This window comes from Panthera pardus, unplaced genomic scaffold, assembly GCF_024362965.1.
Source record: "Panthera pardus isolate Hobbes unplaced genomic scaffold, ASM2436296v1 HiC_scaffold_27, whole genome shotgun sequence".
NCBI lineage: Eukaryota > Metazoa > Chordata > Mammalia > Carnivora > Felidae > Panthera > Panthera pardus.
Genome location: NW_026526843.1, coordinates 125,542,639 through 125,569,414, shown reverse-complemented (window position 1 = coordinate 125,569,414; position 26,776 = coordinate 125,542,639). Strand labels below are relative to the sequence as shown.

The 26,776-nt window shown below is 35.4% G+C and overlaps 1 protein-coding gene across 10 annotated transcripts in view; it reads right to left on the bottom strand.

Annotated features, from left to right (window-relative positions):
* Positions 1–19,496, bottom strand: part of LOC128773873 (lysine-specific demethylase 5D) — a 44,163-nt gene extending 24,667 nt beyond the window's left edge. For 3 of the 10 annotated variants that reach the window (XM_053891909.1, XM_053891910.1, XM_053891907.1), the window contains exons 1-10: positions 18,973–19,496; positions 17,763–17,840; positions 16,977–17,099; positions 16,545–16,715; positions 15,545–15,679; positions 10,820–10,943; positions 10,552–10,736; positions 8,358–8,516; positions 7,607–7,726; positions 7,333–7,491 (exon numbers count right to left, since the gene is read on the bottom strand). In XM_053891909.1, the coding sequence (XP_053747884.1) occupies positions 7,333–7,491; positions 7,607–7,726; positions 8,358–8,516; positions 10,552–10,736; positions 10,820–10,943; positions 15,545–15,679; positions 16,545–16,715; positions 16,977–17,099; positions 17,763–17,840; positions 18,973–19,122 (1,404 nt within the window). In that variant the 5' untranslated portion in view covers positions 19,123–19,496. The remainder of the gene's footprint in view (positions 1–7,332; positions 7,492–7,606; positions 7,727–8,357; positions 8,517–10,551; positions 10,737–10,819; positions 10,944–15,544; positions 15,680–16,544; positions 16,716–16,976; positions 17,100–17,762; positions 17,841–18,972) is intronic. The other 7 variants (XM_053891901.1, XM_053891902.1, XM_053891908.1 and 4 more) reach the window with 4 other exon arrangements.
* Positions 19,497–26,776: the final 7,280 nt, after the last annotated feature.

The window sequence follows — 26,776 nt, the reverse complement described above, 5'->3', positions numbered from 1 at the left end:
AATACTACTAAGATGCAATCATCAAGACAGTATGTTATTGACACAAAAACAGACACAGAAATGAATGGAACAGAATAGAAAACCTAGATACAGACTCACAACCATACATCAACCAATTGTCAACAAAGAAGAAAGAGTACCCAATGGAAAAAAGACAGGATATTCTACAAATGGTGTTGGGAAAACTGGACAGCAACATGCAGAAGAATAAAACTTGACACTTTCTTACACCATACACAAAAATAAATTCAAAATGGATTAAAGACCTAAATGTGAGACAGGAAACCATCAAAATCCTGGAGGAGAAAGCAGGCAGCAACCATTCTGATCACAGCTGGAGACACTTATTACTAGATACATTTCCAGAAGCAAGGAAAACAAAAGCAAATATGAACTACTGGGACCTCATTAAGATAAAAAGCTTCTGCCCGGTGAAGGAATAATCAAAACTAAAAGGCTTAGAGAATGGGAGAAAATATTTGCAAATGATGTATCAAATAATCTGTTAGTATCCAAAATCTATAATTTCTCAAACTCAACATCTAAAAAACAAATTATCCAGTTAAGAAATGGGCAAGAAGACATGAAGAGACATTTGTTCAAGGCGGCTAGATAGCTAACAGACACATGAAGAGATGATCAACATCCCTTTCATCATAAGGGAAAACTCAAAACCATGATGCAATACCACCACACACATGTCAGAATGGCTAAAGTTAACAAGAAACAACAGATATTGGTGAGGATGTGGAGAAAGGGAAACCATCTTACACTATTGGTGGGAATGCAAACTGGTGCAGCAACTCTTGAAAACAATATACATGTTCCTCAAAGAGTTAAAAATAGAACTATCCTACAATGCAGCAATTGCACTACTAGGCATTTGCCCAAAGAATACAAAAATACAAATTCAAAGGGATACATGATCTCCCATGGTTATAGCGCTGTGGACAAGTCAACCTATGGAAAGAGTCCAAATGTCCACCAATTGATGAATGGATAAAGAAGACACAGTATATACATTCAATAGCATCTTTGTTAGCCATCAAAAAGAATGAAATCTTGACATTTACAACAAAATTGCTACAACTACAGTGTACGATACAAAATAAGTCAATCAGTGGCCAAGAACATGCCAGGCTCTTTGCTGGGCCCCTTTGGAGACGTGATCCTGATTAGCACTTACAAGCAGATCTGGGTAAGGTTGGGACTATTTCTCCACTTTATAGATGGGAACACACAGCTCAGAGAAGTCATAAACTTCCCCAAGTCACAAAGCTGGGAAGCACGGGAGCCATGTGTGAACTCAGGTGATCTCGCTCCAAGTCCATATACTCTTCTTCCCTCCATCACATGGCTCCAGGTGGATTCACACACTGTTTTGCTCACACTGCCAAGGTTCCATCTATTTCTAGACTCCTCACTTCTAGCTCACATGAGATAATCAGCTTCCCAATGGGTGGGTGGTTTACACTCAAAATGGTATGATCTGTTTGTCTCACCCAGAGTTAAGACACTTAGCTTCAAATAAACTGCTTCTCTTTAAAATAATTCAAATGTAAGTTAAAATAACCGTCAAATGGGAAGGACTTGTCCCAGTGGAGAAGAAGGAAAGAATGTGCAGCAGGTGCAGACATTTCCCAAATTGTTCTGAGCTTGGGTCTCGTTGTACACCCCAGGGCCTGGCACCATGGAGCATACATGGGGTGTAGTAAGTATGTGTTGGAGGAATCAATGATGTGCATGAATATTACTTCTTCGTCCCTAAAGGAAATGGCAAGGGTCTCGCCCATGAAGTTGTAACTCATCCCAGAGGAGACATGTGGATGCTGACATCTTGGGTATGGCTGACACTGGGCTCATGGAAATGGTCAATCACATCACTCTGTAGTTGGGTTAGAGGCTTGGAATTATTACGCCTATATCCTTATTGCATTCTTAGAGCTGAACCAGTCCAACTAATGGATTTAACAGATGGGGGAACTGAGGCCCATAGCAAGGCAGTGATGTGTCCCAGGACACCAGGCAAAACCATGCCAGAGCAGGAGGTCGCACCCAGGTCCCTCCTCTGGTTTTCCTGCTCCTGTGCTCCACTTAATTGGCTCTTACAGCAACAGAGGGAAGGAAAGAAGGGGCGAGTGGCGGGTCTCTAACAGGGATCTGATGACAATAGAGAGCACTGACAAAATATAGCCATTTTCTGCTTTCATTTGATTGTAAAAGTAACACATGTTCATTGTGTGAAACAAACAAAAAAAACCCTTGAAAACACAAAAATGTCAACAGAATTACTTGTAATTCTCAACTCAGAGAAAATCCCTAATAACCTTGTATGTACTTCCTTATATGTACATTACAATCCAATGATCTATTTTTAATGTATATAATTGCATTCATACTCATAATTGACTTCATGCTTTCTATTAATTATTACTTTCCTATTTTCCACATATTACAGTGTAGGCATTTCTCCTAACAAAATATCTTCAAAAATATCCTTTCTAATGGCCACCTAACCATCTACTGAATGGATATACCATAATTAAGTCAAGTTATCATCCACTATTATCAAGTAGGCTACTTCCAATACTTCACACACGTATAATCTTTGCACACAAATCAGTGCCTTCCTTTTTAATGATTTCCTTAAGATAGATTTTAAGAAGTGGGATTACGGGCTCAAAGGGTATGAATTATTTTTTTAAAGTACCCAAACGTACCCAAATCTTTTAAACGTGTATACCACCTATTGTACACGACAGTGTCTATATCACGGCAGCTCCACCAGCACAGCAGTTTTTTTAAGATACATTCAAAAAAATACATGTTTTAAATCTGATAAGCAACTTTCCCCAAGATACTCTGTATCCCCACAGCTGTCTTACCTTGCGTATCTCTGACTTAGGTGAGTTTGAGTACTTCCATTAACCATTTGCATTTTCTTTTCTGTAAAATTCTGCCCACATCTCTTTACTGATGTGATTTCTGTGTATAGGATGCTGCCCTTTATCACACTGTCCTGTGTGGCAAAATATTTACTAGCTGTTTGCTTGCCTTTTTTTTTTTAATGGCTGTGCACCTTCAAAAAAACCATATAAATTCCTTTTCTATTTCCTCTTAGTCAAAAAAAAGAAAAAAAAAAAACAAAATAAGTCAATCAGATAACAGTAAATATATGATTTCATTCATATATATATATATATATATATATTAAATCATAATTTCATTCAACAATAACAAATGAAATACGGGAGAAGGAAAAAGAAAAGAGAGGGAAACAAATCACAAGAGACCTTAAAGACAGAGAAGAAACTGAGGGTTGATGGAGGAATGAGTTAAATAGGGGATGGGCACTAAGGAGGGCACTTGTGATGAGCACTGGGTGTTATATGTAAGTGATGAACCACTGACTTTTAACTCCTGAAGCCACTGACTGTAGTGCATGTTAAATAACTGGAATTTAAATAAAAATTTAAAAAGAGAAATAAATAAAATAAATTACCAGTAGGCAACAACAAACAAAGAAATTAAATAGTAGCATAAAAGGGAGTAAAGAGTCATGAAGCTAAAAAAATTCAACCTCTAGGATTTTATGACAGAAACATTAGAGGTAGAGTTATGATGAAATGGTTGACAGCTAGAACTGATGAATACTGTATTCCCAGGTTAATACAGTAAACTCCTGGTATTTTAAATTAAAAAGTCACATCTCCTATGTCACAAAAATTGCAGTAAGCCAAAACCAACATCTTACAGCAAGCAGAAAAGAAAAACAGATTAAATTACTTATAAATCAATGTAAGATTCATATTGGATGTCTCAAAGTCAGTAATTCAACAATATTTTTAATGTATCACAAAGATAATAACTCCCATACCACATTTATACATGTCCAGAGATATAACTTTTTAAGAATAAAAGCAAAGAAATATTTCTTTTTGACAAATAAAAATTAATGAATACCTCTACTTAAGAAATCAGTGAAGGATTTATTTCAGAAAAAAAGGAACACAGCCTTTGGAAAAAAGATCCGTGTTTCAAGAATAACAGTAAGCCAAAAAGAAAAAATATATAAAAGTGAATAAATCCATATTAAATCTGAAAATGTAAAGTAATTAAAATTATATCTATTTTATTGAAAAAAAGAAGAGGCATAAATAAAAATTTTTAAAAACATTAGAAGGGAGGTAAACACAACTGTAGCAATCTAATATTGCTTTGGATGGGGAGAAATTTCAAATAAACTTAAACATTAAACTTAAACAAAAAAATATGAAAAATAACATATACACATATACATACACACCCACATATATTCCTATATATATTGAATTGGTAAGACAAAAATGGAATGAGAAAATCAGACAAAAGAAAAAGAAACCTAAAAAGGTAAGGAAATTAAATTCTAACTAAGACAGAAAAATTTCTGCAAATAGTCAAAAATCACTGATTTTATGTGGATTTAAAAAAACTCCTTACATGGATTAAAAAATGATTTCTGTGTTAGTTACATATAAGAAACATACCTAAAGCCTCAGTAAAATATGCCATATGAAAGATATATAGAAGTAGAAACTCAGGAAAAGAGACCACTGCATTTATCTGTTTTATAAAAATTATAAAATCAGTAACAGCACAACAAAGCCATCCGGGAGAGAAATACTACATATGAAAATACCTCAAGTACTTACTTACCCATATATACACACACTCGTACATCCAAGCACTACACATGCATTGTAAGTACCTGGGGCTTCTAAGAGTTCGTACATAATATAAGTTGTATACTTAAACAAAATTTTTTTAATGTTTATTTATTTTTGAGAGAGAGAGAGAGAGAGACAAAGCATGAGTGGGGAGGGGCAAAAGAGAGAGAGAGAGAGAGAGAGAGAGAGAGAGAGAGAGAGAGACAGAATCCAAAGCAGGCTCCAGGCTCCAAGCTGTCAGCACATTGCCCAACGTAGGGCTCAAACTCACAAGCCGTGAGATTATAACCTGAGCCGAAGTCGAATGCCCAACCAACTGAGCCACCCAGGTGCCCGGTAAACTGTATACTTTTACAGGCACCCCATAAGTTGTATACTTCTAAAAGTCGACACTTGGAATAACCTAATGAAAAGTGACGAAGTTGGTGAAGACAGAAATTTTAATTCTCTCACTAGTCTAACCTGGTATAACTCCAATGCATGTCCAAATATGTAACCTAGAAACTGCTGCTTTAGGAGACTGTGAAATGATGTCTGTAAAAGTCAAATACTGGAAGTAACCCACCAGAAAAATGGATAAATGGATAATCTCAATGGGATATTATACAATAGTGAATAACTAAATTCAAGCCATAAACAAAAATACGGATGATTTTTCAAAGCCTAACACTAATTATAAAAAGCAATCAGAAATATATATAACATAATATTTGTAATGGTCAAAATAAGGATATCATATATTCATATACAGTTATACACTGAAAGAAAATTATGACAAATTTTTGTCTCTTTTTGAGACTGAGAGACTCACAAGACTTGTGACTTGTGGAGAAAAACAGAAATAGATGTAATTGTATTAGAAAACATCAGTTCTAGGGTGCCAGGCTCAGTCAGTTAAGCAACCAAATTCAGCTCAGGTCATGATCTCACAATTTGTGAGTTCAAGACCCACATCAGCCTCTGTGCTGACAGTGTGGAGCCTGCTTGGGATTCTCTCCATCCCTTTCTCTGTGTCTCCCCTAATTGTGCTCACTCTAAATAAATAGATAGATAGATAGATAGATAGATAGATAGATAGATAGATAGATAAATTTTTTAAAATATTAGGAAGGGATGCCTGGGTGGTTCAGTCAGTTAAGCATCCAACTCTGGCTCAGGTCATGATATCATAGTTTGTGAGTTCGAGCTCCACATTGGGTTCTATGCTGACAGTGTGGAGCCCGGAGTCTGCTTTGGATCCTCTGTCTCCCTCTCTCACTGCCCTTCCCTGTTTCAGCACACTTTTTGTGCACTCTCCCTCTCTCAGAAATGAAGTATTAAAAAATTAGTTCTTAGATTCAAACGTGGGCTTAAGGACATTATTTAATATTATGTTTTATAACTGACAAAGAAACTATATATATTCTCTTATAGTTTCATGACATCATGATCAGTAGTATCCAACTGCCAAATAGTAATTCCAAGAATACCAAGATGTTAGTAAGGGAAACTACAGGAATTTCCCCTTTTTCTTATTTTATATTTTTAATTTTCTGCAGCTAACATAATACTTTTATTTAGGAAACTGAACTATTTTTTGTAAAAACAGACTGTTCAAGTGCTCCCATATATGTATACAAAGATATTATACCCTCACCCACATATGCAGTTACGTAATACATAGAGACTAGTGCTAAGTCTTTCTGAAAATTTCTACCTTCTTAATTTGCTACTTTTGTTATCTGCATCAACTGTCTCATAATGCATTACTGGCCAACATTGTAAGATGACTATCAGAAAAGGAATAAACAGGAATAATTCCTCCATAATACACAAGATGCACAATTTTTCAGTGTCTTCTTCACTCGTATTGTTTGATTCTCCATCAGAAATTTCTAATATGATTATTCATATTTAAAATTTTTTTAAATTTATTTATTTAGTTTGAGAGAGAAAATAAGAGAAAGAGCAAGGAAAGGACACAGACAGAGGGAGAGAGAGAATCCCAAGCAGGCTCCACACTGTCATTGCAGAGCCGAATGTGGGGCTTGAACCCACAAACCATGAGATCAGGACTTGAGCCAAAATCAAGAGTCAGACGCTTAACTGACTGAGCCACCCAGTTACCCCAATTAGTGAAATTTTAGGACATGTAAATGGATCCAACTATATACACGGTATTGTCTTGTACCAAAGGATAAAATTAGTAGTTTCTGTATTACTCCATCTGTTCCACATGATGAACACAAATTAAAAACTCAATGAGGGTACTTCCCAATGCTTTTTATTCCAAACTATAAATATGAATATGAATAAAGTGGTCATAGCACATGTTTTTCTTGATCATACAGATATCTTCAGTAAACTCTAAGTATTTACTTTCAGGGAAATAGGAGGGACCCTTGTGGCTCCTAACTGATAATGCTAAGATACCATACTATTCCTTGTGTTTTCTGCCACCACCAATGCAGAATGGAAGTTATGCAAATTCCGGGTTACTCACAGATCATCCACTGACAGTAAACCTTATCTATATTTCTATTTTGTAAAAAAAGCTCTATACAGAAGGACTCACAAGAACAAATGGTTTCACATGCTAAAATGACTTGCCCTATCTGTGCTGTTAATGAGTTACAAATCACATTACCTCTTCCTCAGGAGACAGGTTCTTTTTGCTACTGCTGACAGGGAAACCACTGCCAAATTCTTTGGAATGAATGTCTGCTCCATACTCAACAGTTACATCTTCTTCAATGCTGCTAACCAGCCTCCAGAATTCCTTCTCTACATGTTCTGTAGGTACCATCTGTGACAAAATATGTAAAAAATGATCATAGCACATTGTATTTTGGCCCCATGTCTCTATGAGCACTAAAACTATGAGACACTAATCCCCGTATCCCCATTCCACAATCACATACATGCACAGGCATGTTGAAGTAGTCAGCCTTGAAGGAATCTGCCATTTCACCAAAGCTCTGCAAAGTGTACTCCTGGGTAGCCTGCTCAAAGCCAAAGGCTTCAGGGGGCCTCTTACACTCCTGAAATAGAAAAGTATTTCAGCAAGAAAGGGCAAATAGTCAAAGAACATGAAAAGAACAGCAGGAGATACATCTTATGCTCTACTGCTACTTTTTGTTATGTTTCAAGGCCAGTGGTTTCTTTGGTATCTACTAAACCTTTTCCTTTGTTCCCATGGTTCACATCATTTGTATTATAATCCTTCCCTCTTAAATCTCTACAATCCTACAGATAGTCTGTCCAACCACTGTTGCTTATTAACTGATAGCTAATCAAAACCTGACAGAAGAATTAACTTATTTTTTTAATGTTTTATTTATTTCTGACAGCAAGAGAGAGAGAGAGAGGGAGAGAGAGAAAGAGCATGAGCAGGACAGGAGGAGAGACAGAGAGACACAAAATCTGAAGCAAGCTCCAGGCTCTGAGCTGTCAGACAGAGCCCAATGGAGGGCACAAACTCACCAACCATGAGATCATTACCTGAGCCGAAGCTGCATACTCAAATGACTAAGTTGGCTAGATGCCCCTAAAGTATTAACTTATAAAAGGGCAGCAACTCATACCTATTCTATACTCACTTAAAACCAGGAGGCTAGATTTTAAAAAATTACAAAGAATGAAATTTAAAATATTAATAGTCAACAGGCATACCGCCATGATACACTTTGGGCATCTCCAGACCCCTCTAGGGATTTCAGGAAGGGGTGGCATTAGGCAGAAGATGTGGTAATTGTCATCACAGCCATCACAAAGAAGAAGTTTGTCAACTTCATCCCCTCGGGAGCATATTCGGCAAACATAGGTCTCAACCTATGAGGAAAAATAAAATAAAATTATAAGCTGCTTGCTCCATGACATCCTGTCCCAGGTTTCCACACCATTTATTTTAAGCATGTACCACCAATCAACAACTATGTCATATTCTACTCATGAGTTCACTATTTAGTGAAAATATGACATGACATAAACAATTATTAAATAATACAACATGTCAAGAAATGAACAATGATTAAGGTACTTAGAGAGTAAAGTACCATTTTTATGTAAGATTTCAATGGGACAAATCCAAATCATGAAGATATAAACTGGCATGGATCATTCAGAAAATTACATATGGTTAATAATAAAATACATCAATGCAGGTGAACATAATAAGCCCAATTGACCAAATGTCCAGTGGTATGTTATTCTGGTGTAAACTTCAATAGGTGTCCATTTTCATTCTAAACTATGCCTTTAATTTAGATAATTTAGCTTGGTCACCAAAGTAGTAGACCACCAGACCAAAACACTAGGTCAAGGCTAAACAACTTGGATACTTATGTAATACTGAAATAATCTAGTATTAGTAGTTAAAAAAACACACCAATACATTTTTACCAGGATGAATATTAGAAAAACTACTTGCAGTAGTACTATATTGGGAGGATCCAGAAGTAAAATGATGAGTAAAGACAGGAAAGAGGTGACTTACAGAGTGGGAGAAAATATATGCTGTGTGTATGGAGCTACAGAAATACACACTTGTATATTGTCTTATTAGTTTATGGGACATACACATATATTAATGTAGAAAACATATACATATTTACACACATATATGTACATTAGCATTCTTACATACTGTGTGTATAGCAGTGACCTTCAGTCACAGCAATTTCAGTCCTTTTATGTATATAATAGAAATAGCTACATACCTAATAGCATGTATTTAACAGTAGTAGTATTGAATGTATTCCTAAATTTGCAAACCACCAAAAATTCCATAAATAGTAAGACATTAAGAAATCATACTGAGGTTGTATTATTAAGAATTGTAATTAATACAACATAATACAGTGAGAACTTATACAATATGAATGAATCTCTCAAATATAACAAAGGAAGCCAACATAAGAGTATATAAAATAACAGCAGTTAATTAAAAGTACAAAAATAAGCAAAGCTTTATTTTCATGTATTAAAAAAAAGAATTTTGAAATAAAGACCATATTTTTGTGTATACACACTATACTATACAAAAAAAAAAAAAAAAAAAAAAAGGCTAGTGGGTGACCAACTAGATGTAGGAGTGACAGAAGAGTCTTAAGCGATTTCCAAACTTCAAGCATGGAAGATAAGACCTTGCAATAGTCCATAAGATGACAAACAGTCATAAACTGGGGACATGATGATAATATACGTAATCTTTCAGTGATTAGGTACAGACGATTAACAGAAAACACAGGAGCCTGGAGCTCAAAACAGAAGTGTGTCCAAAGACAAAATTTCTAGGAACATTAACATCGACAGAGTAGGAGGTGTAGAAAAAATTATAAAAGATAAAATGAAGTTTGCTACAAATAAAGGACAATCAAAAAAGGGAATTTACCATTTTGGAAACATTAGACTACAGAATATTCAAATGATATTTCTGATATTTCATAAGCTGTATGAAACAAGAGAAGACTTATATACATGAGAGACCTAAGTAAAGAAAGATCACACAAGAGAAACAATACTATTATGAAATGTGATACTTGTGAAGCATTTGCCAGAAACAAATAGCTTTCACATTTCGTACCATATGAAAGTATAAAGTTCAAAAAATGCTTATTATTGGGGTTGAAAAGATACAACAGTTTGCTGAAAAGTCCCAAATTAAAATATAGGAGATACAAATTTTCCTCCTGACTACAATATTTTGCATATTTCTTCTCCTTCCTAACCATCAGTCTCTTCATATATGAAGGGCCCAGAAGTGAAAGGAAGGGAGGAGAAAGTAGGGTGGGACAACATAACCTAAGGTTCCATATCGTCCTCATAGTTTAAAAACATGTTAGAATATCATAGATTAAGTCCTTACAAACTGGGCACTATTGTGACTCCTCCTCAGTCGCATGGTCAGGTTGGTGCAGGGCTCTAGGCTGTGATTCAAGTCCTCTTTGGGCAATGTTGACATCACTTTCCCATCCTCTCTTGGTTCATCCTTCATCAAAACAGTTGGGGGGCATATGACCCCTTCTTTATCTAGGGCAGTCAGAAACAAATCTGAAAACAAACAAATCTATTCTCCTATCAAAATCAACAAACTATCTCTCCCTCACATTGTCTCTTAGCCTATTAGGCTTTACCTTTCTTCCGTAAAGTCTTGTCTTTGGCCATGAGTCCCAACCCCATCATCTTGGGACCAGCCCCATAGATCTGCAGCTTCTTTAGCTCTGGATTCTTCTCAATATCTTCCTCTGTGGGTTCTGGCTAATAACAGAAAGTTCAAAGAAGGAAGTGAGGTATACATATACAAATACATATTTTAGGCTCCAAAACATTCCAAAAAAGGTCACATAGATTGAATCCATTCAACTGCTTCCACTTATTTTTAACTCTTTATTACTGATGTATTTTTACTTGTGGGTAGCATATAGCCAGGCAGGAGTAAGTGAATAGACAAATTTGAGTGGTAATTCATTTTCTCAATTTGTTTCATGCAACAAATGAAATGACAGAATACTCCTGTGTTTTCAAGGACAGTTAAGCTTAAGTATCTAAAATGTATACTTTATACTAAAGAATTCAATAAATGTAAATAAATTTCTTTTGACAGCACAATTGAAGCTGCAAATGGGAAGACAGAAGAACAGCATTTCACTCTGAACTCAAGACTTTTAACTTTCTTCCCACACTATATTCAGGTATCTTGGGAAACTGTAAATCCATTATGTGTCATAAATACACATATTATATGTCATTTTCAGCACATATCTCTTTTTACTGGACACCATGAGATATATTTTATCTGTGTTTCTGTCCATTTTCATTATAATTTTAAAGTATTATTGTACTTCCCCTTTCTATTTAAAGCCTGAGGATTGTTTCTGTATGTTTTATTCTAGATCTATATACAAATACATGTAATAACATATTTTCTGGCTTGTTCTATTCCCCAAATAACTTAAGTATGCAATATATACTGTATGACAATACATGATAAACAAAGGATCAACTGAAGAGACAATGGTGGTAGGAAAAATAATTTCTCAAAGATCAGATGGAGAAGACTGAGAGAAACAGGACTCTGGAGTTCAAAATGGAGGTCTGTTCAAGAATTAAACTTCTGGGACTATGAACACTTACATCTCTTCTACAGCTTATTATTTGATTATAACTATTCCAGAAATAACTCAAGCCACTCTTTTTTTAATTATTTTTTTTTTTAGCATTTATTTATTTTTGAGACAGAGACAAAGCATGAACGGGGGAGGGTCAGAGAGAGGGAGACACAGAATCCGAAACAGGCTCCAGGTTCCGAGCTGTCAGCACAGAGCCCGACGCGGGGCTCGAACTCAGGGACCACGAGATCATGACCCGTGCCGAAGTCGGCCGCCTAACTGACTGAGCCACCCAGGCGCCCCAAGCCACTCTTATTATATCCTTGGTGCTGTTTCACATTTTTTGGTATTGCAAATAATGATGTAATTAGTTGTATTAATGACATTTTTAATGTTTTATAGTTTATATTTTGACATCCTTTGGAGAATACTGTTGGCTGAGAAGACTTGCTCCTCTCGGGGTCAGCTAATTCCTAAAGACTCACTTGTAGGTGAGCTCACCTTTCATGTGCAACCCAAGCAATCCCAACTCTATACTAGCAACCACCTCCTTATCTAACCCTCATACACTAAGACATTATTTTCCCTTCCTTAAATCAACACTTGGCCAGGTCTGAAACAAATTCAGAAAGTCACTATGCTCCGTGCCACCAACAATAGCCAAATTCTGGAAAGAGACCAAATGTTCACCAACTGATGAATGTATAAAAAAGATGTGGTATATATATATATATATATATATATATATATATATATATATATATATATATAGAATGGAATGTCACTCAACAATGAAAAAGAATAAAATCTTGCGGTCTGTAACAAGATGGGTGGAACTAGATGTATTATACTAAGCAAAATAAGTCAGTCATAGAAAGACGAATATCCTACAACCTCACTCACATGTGGAATTTAAAATACAAAAAGGATGAATATAAGGGAAGGGAAGGGAAGGAAAAATAACATAAAAAAGGGAGGGAGACAAACCATAAGACTCTTAAATACAGAGAAGCAAACTTGAGGGTTGCTTGAGGTGAGGTAGGTGGGCAGATGGGCTAAATGGGTGATGTGCATTAAGGAGGGCACTTGTTGGGATGAACACTAGGTGTCACATGCAACAGATAATCACTGGGTTCTATTCCTGAAACTAAGAGTATGCTATGCTATATGGTAACTAACTTGAATTAAAAAAAGGAAGAAAGAAACAAAGAAGAAAAGGAGAGAAGAGAGAAGAGAGAAGAGAGAAGAGAGAAGAGAGAAGAGAAGAGAAGAGAAGAGAAGAGAAGAGAAGAGAAGAGAAGAGAAGAGAAGAGAAGAGAAGAGAAGAGAAGAGAAGAGAAGAGAAAAGGAAGGGAGGGAGGGAGGGAGAGGGGGAGGGGGGAGGAAGGAAGGGCGGGAGGAAGGGAGGGAAGGAAGGAAGACAAGACAAGAAAAGAAAAGAAGGAAGGAAGAAAGGGAAGGAAGGGAGGGAGGGAGGAAGAAAGAAGAAGAGAAAAGAGGAGAGAGGAGGAGAGAGGAGAGGAGAGGAGAGGGGAGGAGAGGGGAGGAGAGGGGAGGAGAGGGGAGGAGAGGGGAGGAGAGGGGAGGAGAAGAAAGGAAAGGAAAATTCCTATGCTTCAATGTTTGTTGGTATAATTCAAACTATTAAATCCTAAAATGTTTATCCTATACTACCTCACTTTTCCCAAGGAGTCTCTAATAAAGGCTGTGGCCTAAGAGTTCCCCTTGCTTTCTGATCCTTAGTAACACTGATGCTTCATCTTGTGGCACTGTGTGATATGCTAGGTCTCTTGTTTCTAATGGAAATGTAACTTTAAAACTTTTCTTGTGGTGGACCTGAACTCTCCACATAGCCAGTCACTTTTACAAATTAAGACCTGAACAAACACCCATATATTTGCTGCATACTATTCTAAAACATTAATTAACAGAAGTCAAATCAGGAGGGTATGCACCTTTGAAATTTTAATAGCTTAAAAGAGGCTTGGTTTCGCATCTTTTATACATTTAGATTTGTCAACTGGTTACATATAAAGAAATACATAATTATTCTACAATTTCAACTTATAACTGAGATTAAGCACTTCTGACTTATCATTCAGGAGAGTTTAATAAAAGACACAGATTAAAAATGGGCTGTGAAAGATTCCACAACTTTGCAGGCATGGGGCTCCTAGTTGCCACATACACCATATTTACAATTTTACATTAGTCACGCTGCATACATTATACTTAACATTTTACTTTGGAATATAGATAGTTTCTAACAAAGCAAACACCTTCTAAAAGAGCTAATGCTTGCTTTTAAATATGAAATGACGGTATTATTCTTAACCTTTCAGACATCTCACTATTCATTCTTATGTTACAAACACCAATGTCCAAATTAGAAAAAAAAATGACGTTAGTCCTAATTTCTCTGTCACTTCATTTACTTCTTTTCTGCTTCATGTAGAACATGCAACTTTTTTCCTCCTAATGTTCTGGAAACACAACATCTTTCTGGTTTGGGTAACCTCATAGTTTTCAAGAATCTTTAAAACCTTCCCAGGAAAGTGAAGAATCTCATTCTCAGGAATAAAGTATCTAAAGATTTGATTTTGAAAAACTGTTGTAACCTTAGCTGCTACTTACCACTTTCAAACAAATTTTACGGATTTCCAAATCATTAGATGGCTCATTTTTCTTATTCATAAAAATTCTTATTCAGATAATTCTCAGATACTACCTGAAGAACTACATCATCAATGCAGAATCCATCTGAATTTCAATAATTTAAACTAGATCACCATTTCTCATTTCTTCCCTCTACATCCAAATACTAAAATAAAGTCTGTTAGGATTATTCACTATACATCTAAGGATATAGAATGTTTTCCTAGTTGAATATATTTCAGAAACAGAAACATCCAAAATTCTATGAGAACATACATAGACACATAATACAGGTTTATTAGCAAGAAGAGAAATTACAAGTCTGTATTGTTTATATTTTTAATTTTCAAATATTATGTTGTTCGACATGTTGAAAATCCTACTGACTGGGGAGAGACTGCTCCTCTGAGGCTATCCAATTATCTGAGATAGCAAAGTACCCAGCAAAGAGCATGCCTTTGATATGCAAAACAAACAGGGCCATACCTCCCATTAGTCTTCTTCATTCCTTGCCTTAATCATCCCAGGGCCAGATGCCAGGCAAATGAGAAACACTCTTGTTTTTTAGAGCCCATGAAAACTATTCAGACTAGCCAATCCTAAACAATTACCCTACCTTGCCTTGCCCTTACCTGGAAAACCCAAATAAGGCCATGACCTAGGATCTTCCCTGCTCCTGACATTTCTACAACCTCACCCATGCTTCTGTGTGACAAGCTGAGCTTTCTGAGTATAGCTCTATTTTCCTGAGCTTCTCTTGTGGCTGACTCTCCATGTGATAAAAGAACACAGAACAAAAACTCATAATTAAAAAACCAAACAACTGAAAGCTTTCTAAAAACTATCCCAAGATTTAAAAAATTCACCCCTATATTTTATATTCTTAAATATTAAAGATAGATGTTTGCTTTCAAAATACGTAAAAGCAAAAGTAGGTAAACACAAACACTGCAAATGATACCTATAAAACAAAATAACTCATTCATTTTCAATTAATTCAATTTGAATCAGCTATAGTGTCCTATAGAAATGGACTGAACAAGTCCTAGACAAATTCTGGAAGTTTACAGGAAAAAAAAAAAAAGAGGCACTCACATCAGGCTGTAGTCTTTTTGCCCGCCGACTATAGCTACTGAACTTGGAAGGCTGCACAGACTGTCTTAGGGGAATGCCATGAGGTTTGTATTCCTTGTCTTTTTCTTCACTGTCAAATGGGTGAGTGTTACACTGCTGGGAACATAAGAAAACAAATGAGAAACTGAGTCACATTTAAAATTAACAAATAATCAAGTGATTCCTTCATCTTAAATCTCTAACAATGAAAGCTGTATTTCTTTCCAAATGACACTTTTATTCTCTGCAATAATAGAACAATATGATGAGAATTCTTCTACAACTTTGCTTATATATAACCAGTAAAACATAGTGAGGAACAGTCTTTGGAACTAGACTGCCAGATGTGGACTTAGGATTTTATCCTTACTTTCTATGCCTGAGCTCTCTGTTCCAATTTCTTTGTCTGAAAAATGGGCAATATAAGTATCAAACCTAACAATTATAAAGTAAAATATCCATTTATGGCTATTCACATAATTTTATAAAATGCTCTGGAAATAATAAAACCTAAAAACATTATTTAAGATATATGGTCAAATTAGTTCCCACTCCTTTTTGAATTAAGTCCAATTACCAAAAATTTATCCTGTAATTCTCTGTATCTAAACTATCCTCAGGAAATACAGTAATTTCTTAAGAAATTATATTTTTCAAGGAGGAAGGCCTAAAATAGGAACTGCTTTTCTCTAACTTATATTCTATTATCTTATCCATAAAAAGATCCTAGTAAACACCAACACTTCAGAGAGAAAGATAGAAAAAAAAGATATTCTAATTCTCATTTAGCTAGCCTACTAGATACAACTACTTAAAAATATACTGTATACTCTTTTATAGGCTGAGAATTATTTTCAGACCCAATTCCTAGAATTTCTAATGCCAGAAATTTACTTAGGATACTAAGAAAGCTCAACCCAGAAAAAGAAAGACCAGAAAGAACAAAATCAAATCAGGCCCCAAACCAGTTAAGACACCTCACCACAAGGTTGGCCCCAGACTGAAACATTTCATAGGGGTAAATGATGCGCTCATAGTGAGATCGTAGCAGGGAACCAATGTTTTTGCCTGGTGGGTAGTTGAGGCGCTGGGCAATTCGGACCCAACGACGGTCCTTGCAGATGGCTTCATAGCCACCTTCCTCCATCACAATCTGCAAGGATAATGAAAGTTATATAGATTAACTGTGAGCAGACTAAGAGACCTGAAAAACAGCAGTTAGGATTAAATATGAGGACGGTGCACTCCCGCCAATGCCAACTGTTCCAGGACTCAAAGATGGTGTCAAAAAATCTTGGCAGGATCTCTGTTCTCTCCTTTCCTGCCTAGAAACACAAAGTTCAACCACAGAGGGTTTCCTAAAAAGCCAAGGCTTTTTATTTATTTTTCCTTTTTAAAGCAGAAGTACTCTTACCTTACTAAGGCTGTAGAGATCCAAAATCCGCCGTTCTACATTGGGAATTTTTAATGAAGAACCTTGGATTTCCCAGAATTTTGCAATCTGGTCCAAATAGTTTAATTTTACTCTGGTCTGAGCCTGGGGAAGAGACAGTCCCATGAAATTGGCTTACTCTTTCAACTTTAGTCCATTAATTATGGTGCTCTCCTAGGCTACAGTCTAGATTTCATTGCCTATCTCACCACCAGTGTCTGTCAAAAGCTCAAATAAGCAGATTCTTCAGTCTTAAAAGGGAACTTTAAGAGCGATGACTCAAAGTCAGAATCTTTCATCTCTAAATCTAAAGCGCTATTCTTGCACTTAACAAATAATAAGCAAGGTTCAATCTAATATCTTCCTTTAAGACAGCACTTGTACTCTATACACAACTAAAAAAATATTTTTCTCTTCTATGTAGAGAAGTTGACCATGTATGACCATGCTCTGAACTTTGCTTCTATGAAAGAAATCAGCAAAAATAAAAAATGATAAATTACGTAGGTATGGAGAGGGAAAAAAATCCGTAAATAAATAAATAAATAAATAAATCAAGCAAGCAAGCAAGCAAGCAAGCCTTCATGTCCTCGCCATTTGCAGAGGACTTTCTCCAAAATCATTATTCTGGGAAAAAAATGGAACTGGTATTAGGATCAAAATATATCTGCTTTAAAACTTATATGCTTAACTACATTGTTCTAAAACTACCAGTGAAATAAGATCAGAGCTCAAATTCCAGCATAAAAGGGTGGCTTCCGATTTTACCTCTAGTTCATTTAGCCTCTGAATTCGGGGTGTGAATCTGAAGTTTTCAACTTCTACTGCAAAGGGAGGCTGCCAGTCCTAGAAGAAAGTAAATGAACTTATTATGGTATAGCAAAGGATGAAGATGTTGAGAAGTAGAATGATTTGTCTCCAGTTTAATAGTCCTTCCTTTTAAGGCTTTTGGTTGCTATATTTTGCTCTTGAAGGTTCAAATGGTTGTCTTTTAAAAATCTTATAACTGAAAAACAAGAGCAAACCCCCAAAAAACAAACAAAACACAAAGAATTATCCTTGGTGTGTCTCCTCCAAAAAAGGTACAAAAAACCCACAAAGGGCCTAAAAGATTTAAAAAGAATGAAGCACACTTCAATAAGGGGGGGGGGGGGGCATTTCGTTTGTGAGGAAGATTCTTAATGAAGTGAAGAAAAATCTAATACGGATGAGAAACTGATTTTGAAAACTAGAGTATTATTTATTCCCACCCACAACCTGTTAAGAATAGTAGTATGTAACTAGTAATACTTTTTTAAAAAGTATACCCATCCAAATAGAAGATATGTAGTCAGATTGAGTATCTCATAAATGAGCAATACACTGCAGTTAGAGGACACACCTTTGATACGCATATAAATTAAACCCATACCCGACAAGCAATTTAGTTTGCATTCTTAATTCAAACATAAGAACTGAGTTAGAAGTTTTGAGTAAAGCAAACCCAGAGGACAGACCTGTACACGAAGTTATTCCAATTTAATTGGTGGTAAGGATTCTATTCTATGTATTTCTTATACCACGGGTCATATAACAAATTTAAACCATTCCAAGCCCAGCGCCTAATAAGACAATTTATACGTTCCTTTGCTTCGCTATCAAGTATGATAAATACATTAAAACTTCCTTCAACGTAAATTTAAGAGCTAAATATTCCTCTACTACACACGCCTAAGTAGTCGTAGAGGGTAAAACCAATTTCGAATCAAAGCTTTTCATTCCTAAAACAGATTTTTAGAACTGCACTGCGTGTGGCGATTAGATACGAACTTTTTGATGCCAACCCATTATAGTCAGTTACAAAATGAGCAATTACACTTAGTTACAGAATTTAATTAACAGCAGTTAACAAAAGGGTTAAGGCCTTGTTTACCAGCACAGCACCCTAACGCTCAGTCTTAAGGCAAATCCATCCCCAAATTAGGCTTCAGAGGCTTACCGCGGGTGGGCGGATCTTGCAAATACCCGACTTTTCTGCAATGGGCCTGATTTTTGCGATGTAGCCAAGCGGGTCTCGGAATTCCGCCCAGGTAGGCTCGAACACCGGGCACTCTGGCGGCGGTAGGAAGTCGTCGGTTCCCGTCTCCATGTCGCGCTCCGATGCTATTCTGTAAAATGATTTCCTCTTTCTTCAGTGGCGTATAGTTTGTTGATAGCTAAAACCTAAGTCCCAGCAGGCCTTTATTTTCCTTCAAATTCAACAGTTAGTTTAATTCATGCAGTTGCTCACACCACTCAGTTTTCAACCACCATCTTGACCAGCAAGCTTTTCCGGCTGCTTCACACGCCGTGTCACTCCGCGGATCAATTCTTCAGGTGCTGAGCTATCTCAAAAACTTAAAGATGTGCTATATGGGCAGGAAAGATCTGAAGGCACAGAAGGGAGTGCACTACAAGAAAACAAGCACCACAAACCAGGCACTCGACTAATCTTAAATAGTTCTTCAACGGAACGGAAGAGCACAATTACAAATAGAGGTGCCGGATCTTTTTATTTAAGGGACCGCTGCGCGTGTTAAGCCTGCGCAGTAGACTGGAATGGCTTAAGATCAGTGCATCTAAAGTGGGCGTTGTTGTGTTGTGTGGTGTTGTGTTCTGTTGTAGTCTGTTGTGTTGTTTTTATCAGGTTACACGTTTACAGAAGCCGCAAGCCAACTGCCCTCCTTTCGCTTACCATTTTAAGTCGCGTCTAAATGAGCAAAGTCTAAGAACTTACTGGCTGTTCCTTTACCCACCTGGCTTTATAATAAAGGTACTTAGCATAGCAATTTTGGAATACTAGAACCATTAGTAGAATACAAATTGTTTATATTTATGTACTCAGTTTCACTTACAATGGACTTGCCATGCACACATTTTCCTCTTACTGCATTTGTAGAAACTTGATGTTGCATTTCTTCATACCTGCATGAAGGGGGGTGGGAGCTAAAATCTTTCATAAAAATTGTTGCCAAATAGGGGGTGCGTGGTGGCTCAGTGGGTTAAACACCTCTTTATTTCACCTCAGATCATGATCTCACGGTTTGTGAGTTTGATTTTATGTTAATAAAATTCCCATTGCGGAACATTATTATGTGTTTGAGGAATTGCAACATAAAGAAGTACCCATTTGTTCCTTTAAAAATTACACTCAAGGGTTAATTGTTATTTTGACGGTGTAAGAGAATTCTTTGCTTTTAGGTTTGTTGATCTGATTTGTATACTGTTTCATTTAACACTATTCTTGACATTTTTTCCCCCAGAAGTTTATCTACTTGGTCTGGGTTATCAGCATCATTAATTTATTATGCTACATTAAGAATATCATTTCTGCTCAATGTTTATGTTTGGATTAAAAAAAATTTTTTTAATGTTTATTTATTTTTGGGAGACAGACAGAGTGAGGGAGGGGCAGAGAGAGAGGGAGACACAGAATCTGAAGCAGGCTCCAGGCTCTGATTCATCAGCACAGAGCTGGACCTTGGGCTCAAACCCACGATGTGCAAGATCATGTCCTGATCTGACATCAGACACTCAACCCACTGAGCCACCCAGGTGCCCCTATCTTTAGATTTTTTGTTTTCATTGTGTTGCAGTTTTATCTGCATGTTTCTTTATATTTCATAAAACCAGATTTACTGTAGGTTACATTTTGATATTAATCTTTCAGATAATTAGATCTACTTCTCCCCATGATTCTAGAATTGCTTTTTCTAAAACAGCTTTATTGAAATATAATTCACGGAGCATAATATTCTTCATTTTAGAGTATACAAATTCAATGGTTTTTAGTGTATTTACAGAGTTGTGCAATTCAGGCTTCTGCCAAATTTCACAACATTTCATTACCTCAGCAAGAAGCCCCATATTCATTAATAGTCACTTCCCACGCCTCCACAACCACTAATCAACTTTCTGTTATCATAGATATGAATAAGTCCTAAAAATGGAATCATGCAGTATATGTCTGTCATCTTTTTTTGTGTCTGGCTTCTTTCCCTTACCAAAATGCTTTAAGGTTTACCCATGTTGTAAACAGTTATCAGAATACCACAAGCTTACCATTTTAACTAGTTGTAAGTGTACATTTCATAACTAATGGCAGAATATTATTCCATATCAATATGACACATTTTGTTTATTCTTCAATTGAGTTGTTTCTACTTTTCAATTATTATCAGTAATGTTACTGTGAACGTTTGTGTGTAGGGTTTTGGTATGTGTATGTTTTATTTCTCTTGAATATACACAAGCAAACAGAATCCTGGACTGTTGTCATTTTTTGAATTACTGAAGACTATGATCTTTTCATGTGTTTGTTGACCATAAAATTTGAATTGTATACTTTTTCTATTATTTCCTATTCCTTTTTTTAAAACTCTTTAATTTCAGTGTAGTTTACATACAGTGTTATATTAGTTTCACTTGTACAATATAATGATTAAACAATTCCATACATCCATCACCTGGTGTTCATCACAACATGTGCACTCTTTTAAAAAAATTTTTTAATGTTTATTTGTTTTTGAAAGAGAGAGAGAGAAAGTGATAGCGCAAGCAAGGGAGGGGCAGAGAGAGAGGGAGACACAGAATCTGAAGCAGGCTTCAGGCTCTGAGCTGTCAGCACAGAGCCTAATGCAGGGCTCGAACTCACAAGCCATGAGATCATGACCTGAGCCTAAGTTTCAACTGACTGAGCCATCCAGGTGCCCGCAGCAAGTGCACTTTTAATACCTACCATCTAGTTCACCCACCTTCCCTCCCACCTCTCTCTGGTTCACTATAATTAAGACTCTTTTTCTGAATTTGTCTGTCTCTTTTTTTCCTCTTTTCTCTTTTGTTTTGTTTCTATGAATGCAATCACATAGTATGTGTCTTTCCCTGACTGACTATTTTACTTAGCATTATATACTCTAGCTCCATCCACATCACTGCAAATGACAAGCTTTTATTTTTTTTTATGGATGAAAAATATTTCATTGTTTATATATGGCACATCTTTGGGCTCTCTCCATAGTTTGGCTATTTTTGATAGTGCTGGTATAAACTTTGGGGTGCATGTATTCCTTCAGATTTGTAGTTTTGTATTCTTTGGGTAAACACCCAGTAGTGTGATTGCTGAATCATAGGATAGTTCTATCTTTAAATTTTTGAGGAAACTCCATTCTGTTTTTCAGAGTAGCTGCACCAGTTTGCATTCCCACCAGCAGTGCAAAAGGGTTCTCTCCACTCTTTCTCTGCATCCTCATTAACTCCCTGTTGTTTCCCAAGTTGTTAATTTTAGCCATTCTGATAGGTGTGAGGTGATATCTCATTGTAATTTTGATTTGCATTTTCCTGGCGATGAGTGATGTTGAGCATCTTTTGATGTGTCTACTAGCCATCTGGATGTGTTTTTTGGAAAAATGTCTGCTCATGTCTTCCGATCATTTTAAATTAGATTATTGGTTATTGGCTCTTGAGTTTGATGAGTTCTTTATATATTTTGGGTACTAACTCTTTATAAGATATGTCATTTGCAAATATCTTCTATTCTGTAGGTTGCTGTTTAGTTTTGTTGATTGTTTCCTTCACTGTGCCAAACCCTTTTATCTTGATAAGGTCCCAATAGTTCATTTTTGCTTTTGTTTCCCATGTGTCAGGAGTTGCTGGTTACAACAGTTGATGTCAGAGAAATTAATGCCTGTGATCTCTTCCAGGATTGTGTGTGTGTGTGTGTGTGTGTGTTTGTCTCACTTTTAGGTGTTTAATCCATGTTGAATTTCATTTTGTATATGGTGTAAGACTGTGAGCCAGTTATTGTTTCCTATTTCTTAAAGTCTACTATTTTTTTCTGTGTAATATACCTCTCCTATGATCAACCTACAAACACAAGTAAGTTATTTTTAGGGAGTGTTTTTTGTTCAAATCAAAATTAAGATACTATTTAAAAATATTATAGGACTTATAATCTTCTAAGCAAAAAAACAAAAAAGTAATGCTGCTACTGTAGCTCTACATGACAAATTTCTATTATCCCCACTTCCATCTGGAGCTATAAACAAATTCAGCAAAGTTGCAGGATATAAAATCAATGCACCAATGCCAGTTGTGCTTTTGTAAAATTGGAATAGACAATGAAAATATAAATTTAAGAAAGTAATTTTATTTAATCTGTTGCATTTCTATACACTAATAATGATGTAGCAGATAGAGAAATTAAGAAAACAATCCTATTTTCAATTTCATCAAAAAGAATAAAATACCTTGGAATAAAGTTAACCAAAGAGGCGAAAGACCTATACTTTGAAAACTATAAAACATTGATGAAAGAAATTGAAGATGACCCAAGGAAATGGAAAGATGTCCCATGTTCATGGATTGGGAGAATAAATGTTGTTAAATTGTTGACACTATCCAAAGCAATCTATAGATTTAATGCAATGCATATCAAAATACCATGTACCTACAAACTTGCATGGAACCAAAAATGATCCTGAATTGTCAGAGTAATCTCGAGGAAGATAAACAAAGCTGTAGCATCACTCTCACAGATATCATGACATATTGCAAGGTAGTAATCAAAACAGTATGATAATGACACAAAAATAGACAAATATCAATGGAAAAGAATACAGATCCTAGAAATAAACCCACAATTATATAGCCAATTAGTCCATAACAAAGGAGGCAAGAATGGGAAAAAAGTCTCTTCAAGAAAAAGATTTTTTGGGAAAACTAGACTACTACATGCAAAAGAATGAAATAGGACCATATTTTTGCAGTATATACAAAAATTAACTCATAATGGGTTAGAGAGCTAAATGCAAGACTTGTAACCATTAAACCCTTAGAAGAAACCATATAGTAGCACTATATGACCCAACAATTCTAGTTACCAGTAACTATATAAAAGAATTGAAAATATTCAAAAAAAGTTCCATATGAATTCATAATGGCTAAAAGATAGAAACAGGACAGTTTTCCTTTAACATATTAATGGAATATTATCAGCTATAAAAGAAATGAAGTACTGAACCATGATACAACTCTAATAACCCTCAAAAACATTAAATGAAAGAAGTTAGATATAAAATGTCACATATTCCTTATATGTGAAGCTTCCAGTATATGTAAATTATTGAAAAGGAAAGGAGATAAATGTTTGCACAGAGTGAGAAGTAGGAAATAGGAATATTGCTTAATGGATTCTGGGTCTGTTTTGAGGGTATTAAAGTGTTTTGGAAATAAATGTATACAACATTGTGAATGTACAAAATGCCACTGGTTTGTACACTTTAAAATAGTTGGTTTCAGTGTGTAATTTAAGAAAAAAAATGAAGAGGGGAGAAAAAAGAAGAAAAAGAAATTGAGAGACAGAGAGAGAGAGGCAAGCCAAGAAACAGAATCCTACCTCTAGAAAACAAACTGATGGTTATGAGAGGGGAGGTGGGTGGGTGATGTATAGGGGATAGAGATTAAGGAGTGCACTTGTTTTATGAGCGCCAGGTGATGTATGGAAGTGAATCACTATATTGTACATCTGAATGAAACTAATATTATAGTGTAGTTTAACAAAGGGAATTCAAATAAAAACTTAAAAAATAAAATGGTTGCTTTTAAATAAAATTTCATTTAAATACAAATTTCATTTAGATAGAAAAAGTAATACTTCCATGTTCTGTACCAAAAATATTTTAACCTTATAAGTATTACAATCTAAAATTACATTGTTTTAAATTCATTTTTACGTAACTTGGGTTTGCTCTTCATTTTCCAAAGAAATTAAATTTTAATCTCAAAATATAAAGTACTGTTTTATGTTATGACTTAATTAATGGCTATAGAAACCTATTTCATCTTACATGGAAAGAAGCTTCAGAGCTAATTTGTAAATGGTCTAGACAATGGCAACTTTTCCCTTCCTTTGTATTCTACAGGAACAAGAAGAGGGCTTGAATGTATCAGTGTCTGTCAGGATAGGCAATACCATATTAACTCTGTCTTATACTTAAGACAAATTCATAAAGCATTTGAAATATTTGTTATATTAATAGCAAATGTTTTTCTTTTTTTAAAAAAACACATGGGTAGTTTTTATTTTTAAATGTGTTTGAAAATATGCACAATGTTATTAAAAGCTATAACTAACTTGTAAAACTTGGAATTAGGTCAGAATAATAATAATTCAGTTTAAGTGTGTAAATTCAAAAGAATAAGATCTCAGAATCAGACAGGGCTAGTTAGCATTTTCTCTATGAGAGTCATGTAATAACCTAGACATGTCATTTTATTCTTTTTCTTCCTCATCTTTTTTCATCTTCTTCCTCTACATTTTTATAGACAATAGAACAGCCCCCATTTGTATTATGGATCTTCCTTTAGATTTATAACCTGCAACATCTTTTAGTATGAAAGACATCCTGATAAAGTAGATGGCAATTATTAATTATTTATGTGTAATTCTTTGGGTAGTAATAAAAAATATTTTGAATCTAAGAACTGTTTAATTTATAAGTATTTAAAGGATTCTTTCTTGGGTAATTAATTTGAAATCCACATTTCAGTAGTTAAGTGAAAAAAATTACTTTTTCAAGATAAAGAGACTTCTTGAAAATTACAAAATATATTTATAGAATAGTGATATAAAAAATTCTATGATAAAAGCTCAGTGAAGTTTTAAGATGCAAAAGAAATGAGAAATACCAAGTATTTAAGCAACTATAATAGTAGAAAGAAAAGGAGGACAATGAAAGGAAACTTGCTATAGAGAACAGTAAAGGAAAATATTATTTTTATATAGTTCATGCTTGAGGTGTAGAACTACAGTAGACTTTGGAAACAGAATAAATATTTGCATATTAATCACCTCTAAATCAGGACATGTGAATTTAGTCATGTTTATAATTACACTTTTTATTATAATGCTAACTTCATGATTTCAGTTTTTAAGAAACAGATAACAAAACCCTTATTGTCTAATGATCTTTTTTAAAATGTAAAAAATTTCATCATAGTAAAATGTGGCAATCATTTCTTGTTATAAACTCACTAAGTTTAAACTTAAGAGGCTTTTTTGAAACTAAAATTGTAGTGATAGTTACCTATAATTTTCTGTAGTTTTTTATTTTGTTTTTATACATAATAAATTTTATAGTTTTATAAATAAATACATAGAGGCAAGAAAATATTAAGGTTTCATGAATAAAATTGTGTTTAGCAGCCTTAAGTCCTCTAAAGTGAGTCCTAATTAGAAAAATAAACTGGACTGAGAGGAGTCAACAATGCAGAGAAGTAGGAGGACCTGAAGTTCCCTCATCCCTCAAACACAGCAGTGTGGAGGCCAGAAGACTTGGAATTCCAGGAATCTGAGTACAAAGTGACAAGAACATCTCCAGGGAAGGGCCAGGGAAACAACTTAGCGGGTAATAGGTACGTGATTGCGAATTGGGAGAGATAAAATGGGTGACATAGAGGTGGAGGAGAGGGATCCCCTTCCGTGTAGACAAAAGGAGAAAGAAAGGCTGTGGGAAGTTTAGGATTGTATTCGGACTAGAGAAAAACCACAGACCAGGGAACAGAAAAAACAGAAAGAACCAATTTCTAACACTATCCAGGGTTGTGGGACTTTCTTTGCAAATGGGGCCTGCTGCTCTGTACACACTCCTGGTGGGGCGGAGGGAAGTCAGCCCCAAAGTGGTAGCCAGCTCAGAGGATCAGTCAGAGAGAGCAGTCCCCTCCCTTGAGTGCTGTGGGAAGAAGGTATATAGCCTCCAAGTACAAAA